Consider the following 12,081-nt stretch of genomic DNA (forward strand, 5'->3'; position numbering starts at 1 on the left):
TTGATATATTTAGTCTCTCTTTTCCTTTTATTGTAAGCTTTGTGGTATTCTTCATGTTTTTCTCTTCATTCTAGTCCCTTCTGTCACCTGCTCTGTAAAGCCTTTCTTGGCCCTTCCTCTTCCCCATTTCTCCCTGAAGAGTTAGCCTTTTTTAAAAAATATAGTGTATTATAAATTAAATCATAAATGTATATGTGTATATATGTATGTATGTGTATTTCTATATGTATGCATATATATGTATATACATATGTAGTTCTCTTAATTATATCTTTGCTATAATACCATAATTTTCCTGTTACTTTTGGTTATAAGGGTAGTCTCATTTTTGGTAGTTAAGGCTTAGTCTTACATGTTTTTAAAAACTTTTCAAAATTCACTTCACTTGTAGAGATTCTGAGGGATTAAGGGCGTTCTGACTTTTCCCTTCTTCCATGTGTTGGGGCAGAGAGGAAGGAGAGGAAAAAAGGCAAACATAATATTTAACTGGGTGAAGTTGTCATCTTCTCCTTTTAGGTTGTGGCTGTCTCTGGCTAACAGTGACTGGTCATCATGCCCTGTTGTCGGTCATTTAAAGGCTGGCTCGTTGCCACACGTAAGATCCTTCCTGGCCCAACCTTTTGGCAGCTCTCTGAATTTAGAACATGCAAAAATTACCATCTTTTGTGCTTAGTTTAGGCCTTATGTGCAATTCTCGGACTATAGGAAACTCCTGTTCAGTACTCTGTGAAATTTATTTTGAAGTCAGTGTTCCACAATCCAGTAGGAAAATAACAGTCTTCCAGAAGAAGGTATTAGGTCATGGAGATATTACAGAACACCTCTTCAGTGCAGTTTCATACTTAGAATGTTTATTCTGTATTCTGAAATAATTCAGCTTCTAGGAAACTCCATCTCAGCATGTTATTCTAGAGCTGTGCCAAATGTAGTATTTAAATGTAAATTAAGTCTCCCTCTCTCTCTGACCCTCCCCCATTCATGCTCTGTCTCTCTCTCTGTCTCAAAAATAAACGTTAAAAAAAATTTAAAAAAAGAAATGTAAATTAACTTAAATTTACGTTAATGAAACTTAAATAAAATAAAAATTTAGTTTTTCAGTCACATTAGCCACATAAAAAAAACTTTTTTTGAGTTTACTTATTTATTGAGAGAGAGAGTGCAGTCGGGGATGGGGCAGAGAGAGAGAAGAGGGAATCCCAAGTAAGCTCAGCACCGTTATTGCAAAGCCTGATTCAGGGCTCAGACTCAAAAACTGTGAGATCATGACCTGAGCTGAGACCAAGAGTCTGTCACCTAACCAACCGAGCCACCCAGGCACCCCACATTAGCCACATTTTAAGTACTTCCTTAGCCACATACAGCTAGTGGCCGCTGTATTGAATAGCACAGAACATTATCATCATTGAGAAAAGTTCTGTTAGATATTGCTTCTTTAGACAATAGAGTCAGGATATTTTTGTAACCACAGGAAAGTCAGAGATACATGGTCAGTCATTTACACCAACCAGTTAGGCTTTCACAGGCTTTTTTTTTCTTTCTTGCCCATATGAAGGAATTTTATAAGAGGGAAAAAGAGCACACTCCTGTATGATGCACTGCTTTCAAATTCATCTGATAATTAGCTTTTCTGGTGGAAGCTTCAAGTAACTGCTACTGCAAACATATTTGCCAGCAACGGCATCCAAAGTTCAAACATTTCTACCCACCAGAGACAAATTCCCTAGTTCATCCTTCCTGTTTCCTTTCTTACTATTCCCTTGTTTCTCAGGTGAATGTAGGCACAACTTCAGTACCAAGACAAGGTAAGGCTGGCATACATAGAAAGGTGTGTGTGTGTGTGTGTGTAAATTTTGGAACAAGTGACTTGTTTTTTAGAAAAAAACAATTTTTTTTTACCAAGCCCTTAGATATCATTTAATTGAATGCCTGCCCCCATTTTACGTATAAGTAAACTGAAGCTAGAGAAAATGATTGCTCAAGATGGTATCAATAGTCAATGGTAAATCTGGAGCCAAAACCTGTGTTCATTGACATACTAAATCATTTGCTATTCCCATTTTAATTTTTTATTCACTACTAACAATTGCTGCAGATTCAATGACAAGAATTTAGAGGTAAGACTATTATAATGCAGTTTTTATTTTTAAAATGTTGCTTTTTACATGTTTTAAAGTTTTGGTAATTGTAATTTTTACAGATTGAAGAAGAGGAGAGGAAAAAAATAGAAGATATGAAAGAAAATGAACGAATGAAAGCAACTAAAGAATTGGAAGCCTGGAAGGAATGTCAAAGAAAAGCTGAAGAACAAGAAAGAATTCATAGAGAAGAGAAATTCTGTGAACAAGAAAAGCAAATTGAAGAAGAGAGAAAAAAATTAAAACATAAAAGCCATACTAGAATTTCAGCATCTAGAAATCTTGCCATTAAAGGTACAGTGATTAATATTTTCTGGGAAAGTGGGGCCTGTTGGTGAAGTGTATGTGTCACTTTTTATTTTCATAATCTATTTACACTATTAGGTCATTATTTTGGTATATAGAGAATAAGTACTATAATATAAGGGTAAGGTGAAAGATCTATTTCTTCTTTTAGGAAGTAGTGACATTTTCAAAATACAATGAGCAAGGATTCAGTGTTGGTTTTGCTTGTGTGCTTCATTTTGAAATGTATGCAAGTGTTGTTAAATACGTGTTTAACTCAGGTCCAAAAAGACTTGGAGTGGACTAGCAGCGCCAGGAGCATTCATTTATTTCTTTAGAGATAAGAAACTAGGAATCTCATTAAAATACATTTTCGTCACATGACTGAGGAACATGAGTACCCTTACACAAACTTAGTTGCAAGCAAACAAGGGTTTTCCTGGCCTTCGATCCTGATGTGTTTAGAAATAGGTAAAAGAACATATTTCTTTATTGAAAGCTAAGAGTTTGATTTTATCTGATTTTAGAATATTAAACTTTGCTTTGGGTATATTTCGTATATTTTGTAAATGGAACATTTTGTAGCAAAATCACTTATGTAATAACAATAATTAACATTTATTGGGTGATTTCTCTATGCCAGGTGATTTTATTGATTGTGTGACTCAGCCTTCACAACAACACTTTGGGCTAAGTGCTGCTATTCTTATTAGAGGAAGTAGATATTCAGAAATGATAAACACCTACCCAATAAGTAAACTTGTGGGATTTGAGCTCTATACTCTTTCTTCTAGGCTATATGTCTTTACCTCACTTTAAGTGAGGTTGAGTGTGTTGAAAAGTCATTAAATGATCCTATGATTTAAGAACCATGATTATTCCCATTTTCCAGGTGAGAAAAGGCATAGAGAGTATTAGTAGCCCAAAGTAATGCTGCTCATAAATGGTAGAGTCAGAATTTGGACTCAGGTGATCAGGCTCCAGAGTAGGTGAAGACCATTGTTGTGTTATATTGCTACACAGATAAAACAGGCAGATTAGCCATGTTCATTATTTGATTCATAACATATTTTGGCAGGGTTTGTTTGTATGAAGGAGACATTTACAATCAGAAATGTGTTAGGGAAGAAGTACTCAAAGTGTATAATACTGGTTTGAAAAAATATTACCTTTTAAATGTTTGTTGCCTAGCATCCCAAAGCCTTAAAATAACTTTGAAGAGTGACTCAGTTTGTCCTTAACCAAAATATTACTAATGAAGAAATAGCAAAACCTTAGAAGTTTTAATTACCAGTTCCATATTATAAAGCACATTCCCCTAATTTTATCTCTTAATGTGAAGCTAGGAGTCTATACTGTGATTCAGTTACTTTGCAGGGCATAGGAGTTAAATGTGTGTGTGAGATCCATGCTCTTCTTGGACCTAGAACTTCAATATTGGGTGATGTCTTTTGTTGAAAACTACTTAGTATTTTATATTAAGGTAATTATAGAAGTAAAAAATTTCCAGAGGCACCTGGGTGGCTCAGTAGGTTAAGCATCTGACTTGAGCTCAGATCATGATCTCCTGGTTTGTGAGTTTGAGCCCCACTTCGGGCTCTGTGCTGACATCTCAGAGCCTGGAGCCTGGTTCGGATTCTGTGTCTCCCCCTCTCTCTGCCCCTCCCCTGCTCATACTCTGTCTCAAAAATAAACAAACATTTTTAAAAAATTAAAAAAAAAAAGAAAGTCCTTATCTCATAGAGATACCTACTGAAATATGTATGGATGAAAAAAATATGTCTGAGATTGGCTTCAAAATAATATGTGAAACTAGATAGAAGATGAAGTGATATTGGCCAGGAGTTGATAATTGAAGTCAGGTCATGAATGCATGATGGTTAATTATTCTATTCTGCCTACTTTTATATATGCTTGAAATTTTTTATTATAAAAAAATAAGGAACAAAGCATATTGAATTATTTTTATAAACAAAGTAATTTTAAATTAGTAAAACAAAAAAACCTCATTTCCCCAGCCTGTCTTGTAACTCGATGTAGCCAGGTGACAAGCTCTGGCTGATGATATGCAAAAAGAAATCTGCTAAAGATTTATAGAAAAGTATTACTCCTTTCTGCTTGCTTCTCCTTTCCTTTTCCTACGTAAGATGAAGGTCTTGCAGAAAGTTCATTAGCTATCTTGAGACCACAAAGAGGCAAAACATACATTAAGAATGATGGAATAGGGAAGAAGAAGGAGCTTGCAACATTAAAGACATTGGAAAGCCAGTACCTCTGCACTGAACTACCTTCCTACCTTCCTTCAAGCTTGTTAAGTGAAAAACAAAAACAAAAACTCATTCTTGGTTAATCAACTGTAGTCATGTTTTCTCTTCACACAGCTTAGAGAACTTTTGACTGATAGAAATAGATAATGTGCAAATTTGGTTTAGCATTTGAAAATTATTCAATGTAATTAAGAATATTAACACAGTAAAGGAAAAAACATATGATCATTTCACTATTGCAGAAAGGTATTTGATAAAATCCAACACCCATTTATGAAAAAAATTTCTCAGCACATTAGGAGTAGAAAGGTACTTTTTTACTTTAATGAAGTCCTTTTACAAAAAAATGTATAGTAAGCTTCATGTTTATTGGTGAATTAATGAATGCTTTGCCCTGCCCTGTAGGTCCAGGATCAAGGCAAGCATGTCTAGTTTCACTGATTGTATTCAGCATTGTACTGGAGGTCCTAACCATTGCATTACGACAAGAAGAAGCAATGAGAAGCATGAAGATTAGACAGAAAGAAGTAAAACTTATTTGTAGATGACACAATTGTATATGTGGAAATCCCTAAGAAATATGAAAAATGACAACTAGAACTAATAGGTGAATTAATAAATTCAGGATATAAGTCACTTAAAATTTTATTTACCAGAGGCAAACAACTGGGAAATTACATTTTAATTTATTTATAATAACATTAAAAGAGAAAATATGTAGGAATAATTTAACAAAACAAGTGTAAGATCACAGCACTGAAAACTACAGAAGGATTGCTGGGAGATATTTTAAAAGTCCTAGCTAAATGTAGTGATAGAACATGTTCCTGAATTGGAAAACTCAATGTTCGGATGTCACTTCTTCCTAAACTCATCTATAGATTCAGTGCAATTCCAGTAGAAATCCCAGTAATCTTTTTGTAGAAATTGACAAGCTGATTCTAATATTTATATGAGAATATAAATCACCTAGAATAGCCAAATGAATTTTTAAAAATAAGAGCAAATATGTAGGACTCACACTACCTGATTTGAAGACTTAGCGTCAAGCTACAGTAATCAAGACAAGATGAAATTGGTGAAAGACAAACACAAGTTCAAAAGAACAGAATACAGAGACCAGAAATAGATCCACACATGTATAGTTCAATTATTTTAACCAAAGGTAACAAGATAATTCAATAGGTAAAGGAAGGTCTAGAACAAATGAATATCTTTATGGAAACAAATGAGGGTAGACTCTTACCTCACTGTGTACATAACACATACATAAGAAGACAATCCAATAAACAATTGGATGAAAGATTTGAATGAACTTTTAACAGAGGAAGACATATGAATGGCCAATAGACATATGAAAAGATATTCAAATTATTTGTTAGTAAGGAAATGCAAATTAAAACCACAATGAGAGGGACACCTGGGTGGCTCGGTTTGTTAAGCCTCTGACTCTTGATTTTGGCTCAGGTCATGATCTCACAGTTCGTGAGGTAGAGCCCCATGTCTGGCTCCTCACTGACGGCTTGGAGCACACCTGGGAGTCAATCTCTCTGCCCCTTCTCTATGCTCACACACATGCGCATGTGTGCCTGCTGTCTTTTTCCCCTCTCAAAATAAGTAAATTTTAAAGCCACAGTTAGATACAGTACATAGCACATATCCACTAAAATGACTAAAACAGAAAATTAAAGACCATCAACACAAGTGTTATTGAGGATATGCTGCAACCGTAGCTCTTGTACACCAATGGTAGAACTGTAAAATGGTACAACTACTTTGGACAAGTTTTTGGCTCCTTCCTTAAAAGTTAAGTACATACCTATCATGTAACTCAGACATCCTTGTCTTCAGTTTTTACACAAGAGAGAGCTATACACCTAAAGACTTGTGTTCAAATGTTTATGGCAACTTTATTCACAGTGGCAAGAAACTGGAAGTGATGTTCATCAACAGATGAGTGAATAAACAAACTCTCATACATTCATAAAAATGAAATAAAAATGAAATACTCTGCAATAAAAAAGAGAGACCAAACCAGTCCATACTGCATGAAATTGTAGAAAATATTAACCATTCTATAATGACTGACAGCACATCAGTGGTTATCTGGGGCCAGAGGTAAAAGGAAGGGATGAACTTCAAGTGGCCATAGGGGACTCTTGGAGGTGATAGAAACTTTCTGTCTTGATTATGATTGTGATTTCATGGGTGCATACATCTGTCAACTCATTGAATTAATACACTGTAAAATTAGTACAGTTTACTGTACATAAATTATTTCTTAGTAAAATTGAATAGAGTATATTGGAAATACTTCTAGGCAGAAAAACATCAAAGTGCACATGATTTTCTCAAGTTCTTCTTATTCATCAGTTATGCTTATGGCTGGACATAGTGAAGCCTCCATTTGAGGGTCCTGGCCCTCGTACTATTGTATTTATAGGAGACTGGGAAAGGGAATCATTGAACGTCTAATTAATTAACTATGGGGACTTCCTTATCTTGTTAGAAGGAGTTCAGTTACTGGAATCAGCTTGTTCTGTTGATGTAATTTTGACTTGCTCGGTAAGCTACTAAACGCGTTGTAGAGGGAGAGATGAGACTTGAGGCCAGGTTAATTTGTCCCTTTTCAACTTAGAAAGGTAGGGCAAATGTAAGTCTGGAAAAAAAAAAAAAGATTGGTTGAAAGTGTGTAAATAGAGTTTCACTACCAGATCTCTTCCTCATCATGACAGAAGATTGGGGGTTTCCTTTCTGCACAGTTGTAGACTGAGTAAGATTCTTCTGCATTGAAAATGCAGAGATTGAGTGAAAACCTGCATTGTGAAAATCTTAGTACTTATTCAAGGGATCCCCATACACATGTACATATGCATGCACAAGCCTAGTGTACCTGGGATGCAGATTGGAGAATTCCTCTACAGGGAAGCTAGTGAGTGTAGGATGAAAAAATCCCGCCATTTGTAATGGCCTAGCTAGTTCAACCTGCTAAAGCTGACTAGCCAACAGATTTCCAATTTATGTATACAGACCTTCCAGTCAGAATTTTTATACTTTATCTCTAATTGATGGTGACAGCCAAGACAAAGAAAAATGCAACTTGGAACAGCCAAGTAATGCAGGGAACAGAAGAAAACTTCACTATAACTAATGTCTTCAAAGAAATGAAAACATATATTTTTTAAAGTTTATTTAATTATTTTGAGAGAGAGAGTGGGGGGAGGGGCAGAGAGAGAAAGAGGGAGAGAGAGAATCCTAATCAGGCTCTGCACCGCCAGCACAAAGCCTGACATGGGGCTTGAACACATGAACTGTGAGATCATGATCTGAGCCAAAATCAAGAGTCAGATGCTTAACTGACTCAACCACCCAGGCATCCCCAAAACAAATTTTAATCATTAAACAAGAATAAGAGGCTACAGTGAAGAATACTAAGAGAATACAACAGTTTGGAAATTTAAAATGTGATAAAAATTTTAATTGTAATCAAGTGGTTGGAATATACTTTATAATTTTTTTCAGAAAGTAGAACAAAAGGACAGATTTAAAGTAGAAAAGATAAAACAATCAGAGTATCCTTCCAAGATGCTCAACATTCAAATCATAGGGGTATAAGGAAGAGAGAGGGAAAGACAGAGGAAATAATTTTTTAATGTTACAAAAATTCTGAAAACTTTAATGAATTGCCGTGTTGAAAGAGTCTATCAGGTCCAACATGGTAGATTTTGTAATATTCATGCCAAAGCACTGATGAACACATTACCAGAAACCTTAGCACCCTTTAGACAAAGATCTTGCAAGCTTCCAGAGGAGAGGAGCAGATCATGCACAAAGGACTGGAAATGTTGGCATCTGTCCTCAACCTCAGCACTGGAATCCTGAAACATGGATCAGTGCCTTCAAAATTCTAAGTGAAAATAATTTTCACTATGAAATTCTATACCCAGCTTATTAATCAGGCGTGAGGCAAAAATAAAAACTTTTCACACATGCAAATTCTTAAAATATTTATTGCTCAGGTACACTGGGAATTATACCTTTTTTCTTTTTCTATTCTTCAAAATAGTCTGCTTTCACTAAGAAATATCTGCTGCTCAAACATTTAGTAAAACTACCCCTAATATGTCTAGGCATAGAAGTACATTTAGTTTCTATAATAGTTAGTGATTTCCAGATTTTCTATTTTTTTTGAAGTCAATTTTGATAATTTCTTTTCTAGGAAATTGTGCTTATCGCCTTTTCAAATTTGTTTGCATAAGGTTTCTCTTATTTATCTCTATCTCTAATTATAGCATAATTATCTCTATTTATTTGTAACACCATTTTACTTTTCCTTGATCTACTGTTGTAACATTTTGTAAACTTTATTAGTCCATTCAAAAAAGCAATTTTTGGTTTTGTTGATCCTTTTTATAGTTTCTTTGTTTTCTATTCCATTAACTCCTGTGTTCTCTTAGTTTTTTTAGTTTTCTCTATTTTTTGTCCAACTTGTTTCCATTAATTTTGTAATATTTTAATACATGCATGTTAAGTTAAATTTTTTTCCCTCTTAAATACTATGTTAATACCAAGTCACCAAGTCTTGGAATCTTGTGTTTTTGTTCTTGTTTAATTGCAAATATTTTGTAACTCATCATTGTTTTTTCCTTTGGCCCTTGAATTACGAGGGAGTTTTTGTTTTGGTTTGGTTTTAGTTTCCAAATGTATACAATGGAAATGACTATAATTCTCATATGTAAAATTTTCTGAATCATTATGTTTATAAATTATAGTTTATGATATGTATTTGTGGTGTTTAAAAAATTTTTTTTTAATTTTTAATTTTTGAAAGAGACACACACACACACACACACACACACACACACACACACACACACAGCATGAGCAGGGGAGAGGCAGAGAGAGGAGACACAGAATCTGAAATAGACTCCAGGCTCTGAGCTGTCAGCAGAGTCTGATGCGGGGCTTGAACCCACAAACTGCAAGATCATGACCTGAGCTGAATTCAGATGCTTAACTGACTGAGCCACCCAGGCACCCCTATTTTTGTTTATCCTGAGGCTTTCTTTTAATAAACAATGGGACACTTAGATTTATTATTATAAATAAAAATACACTTTTGTCTTAGGATTTTCTTTTATCTTTGTGATTTACATTTACCAGACTTTCTTTTTCGTTCTTTTTTTCTGTTTTTCTGCCTTGGATTTAAAAAGTGTTCTTAATTACTTTCTTTTTGAAGGCATGTATTCTATTTTCATTCTTTGAATGATTAATATTAATTTTTTTGTATATGTTTTGGCATATAGATATAATTCCAATTACTATATTTTAACATGCATACTAAACAAAGTTTTAAGGTTAGTCTCTACCATACTTGTAAATATTACAAGGAAATTTAGTATGCAAATTATAGTTATACACATCTATGTTATTGTCTAAATATTTTAGTCCACTTTTTGGAGGGGCAGGGGGATCAGTTGACTTCACTATATTTTTAAATCCCTAAATTCAGTCATTATTGTTAGTGTGGGTTTTTTCTCCACTAATAGTCATTACTATTTAGATTGATGCATATTTACTGATGTTTTTTTTGTCTTTGCTTCTTGGGTTTCACTTCTTTGTGGGTCAAACTGCCTTCCCTTTGATAATAAATCCTTGGGGGCACCTAGGTGGCTCAGCTAGTTGAGTGTCCGACTTTGGCTCAGGTCATGATCTCATGGTTCCTGAGTTCCAGCCCTACATTGGACTCACTGCTGTCAGCACAGAGCCCACTTCATATCTTCTGTCCCCTGCTCTTTGCCCCTCCCTCACTTGCGCTCTCTCTCAAAAACAAATGAAACATTGAAAAAAAACCTTTATATGAAAGTAAATCCTTTAGTAGTTCTTTAATGAAGATTTATGGGTATAAGTTCAATTATTGTCTTTATATTTAAAAAAATGTTTTTAAATTTGTTTATTTTGGAGGAGAGAGAGAGAGAGAACACACGTGGGCGCTTGCGAGAGCAAGCACACAAACAGGGGAGGGGCAGAGAGAAGGAAAGACAGAATCCCAAGCAGGCTCCACACCGTAAGAGCAGAACCCAATGTGTGGCTTGAACTCATGAACTGCAAGATCATAATCTGAGCCGAGATCCTGAGTGGGATGCTTAACTTACTGTGTCACCCAGGCGCACTGATTATATTTTTACTTGTTGAAGGATGGTTTGGCTGTTTGTAGAATACCACATTGTAGTTATTTTCCATCAGTAATTTAAAGATATTTTTCTATTACCTTTTGCCTTCTAATGTTGCTGAGAAGTCTGCTCTTGATCTAGCTATTGATCCTTTATTAGGTAATCCATCTTTTGTTTCTGGTTGCTTTAAAATTCTTCACTTTGGTGTTGTTCGATTTTATTAGTCTCAGTGCAGTTTTATATTTGTTTCATAATGTCAGAACTTGGAATTTACTTTTATTAAAGAATGTATGTCTTCAGTCAGTTCTAGGAAATTCTAAGCTATTGTCTTCAAATATCGCCTTTCTCAGTTTTCTTTATATTTCTTAATTGCTCTGTTATCCTCAGATCTCTTTGAGTTTGCAGATTTCCTTCACCTGTGCTTAATGTGCTGCTAAACTTGTCCTAAATGTTTTAAATTTCAGTGACAATATTTTTCATTTTAGAAGTTCCTTTTTTTGTTTGTTTTGCTTATTCTTTTGTCATTTTTGTTTCTTGTTTGTTCTTTTGTCATTAGTTTCTTAGTTTTTCATTATGGATTTAGCTTGTTTTTGCTCTTTAAATAAACATATTTAAAATTATTATTTTAATCTCTTCCGGATTATTCTATTTTTTCAAATTCTTAGGAAGCCATTCCTCCTGTTTGTTGTGTCTGGTAACTGTCCATACTGGATTGTTTCCTTATGTGACTTATGTGTTCATCTTCAGTAAGGATTTTTTGTTCAATGGGTGCATATAAAAAAAAATCTCAAGTGTTGTGGTTTATGGAAATAAGAGTTGCTCACAGGAATACCTGGGGTTTTGATTTCTCACAAGAGACATTTTTTTTCTCCTCCTGTCCAAAGCCCCAGGAAGAACAGGCTTTACTTTCCTAGACCAGTGGATGGAGATTTTATAAGTATCCTTTTAAAAAAAAATTTTTTTTAATGTTTATTTATTTTTGAGAGAGACAGAGACAGAATGCGAGTGGGTTAAGGTCAGAGAGAAAGGGAGACGCAGAAGTAGAAGCAGGCTCCAGGCTCTGAGCTGTCAGCACAGAGCCTGGCGCGGGCTCGAACTCACGAGCCGAAGTCAGATGCTCAACCAACTGAGCCACCCAGGCGCCCCTATAAGTATCCTTTACACTAAGAATGCAGCCCTTCTAAGCTTCTAGTTTCATTTCTAGCTTCCCACTTCTGTAAT

General features: G+C 34.9%; 1 protein-coding gene across 6 annotated transcripts in view; it reads left to right on the forward strand.

The window, feature by feature from the left end:
• Positions 1 to 12,081, forward strand: part of DNAAF4 (dynein axonemal assembly factor 4) — a 70,662-nt gene that overhangs the window by 23,972 nt on the left and 34,609 nt on the right. For all 6 annotated transcript variants that reach the window (XR_008299162.1, XR_008299163.1, XR_008299164.1 and 3 more), the window contains exon 4: positions 2,198 to 2,429. Coding sequence is in view for 3 of the 6 variants with exons in the window: in XM_027067302.2 (XP_026923103.2) it covers positions 2,198 to 2,429 (232 nt within the window). In the remaining 3 variants the exon portion in view is untranslated. The remainder of the gene's footprint in view (positions 1 to 2,197; positions 2,430 to 12,081) is intronic.

Source organism: Acinonyx jubatus, chromosome B3 (assembly GCF_027475565.1).
Source record: "Acinonyx jubatus isolate Ajub_Pintada_27869175 chromosome B3, VMU_Ajub_asm_v1.0, whole genome shotgun sequence".
In the NCBI taxonomy this organism is placed as follows: domain Eukaryota; kingdom Metazoa; phylum Chordata; class Mammalia; order Carnivora; family Felidae; genus Acinonyx; species Acinonyx jubatus.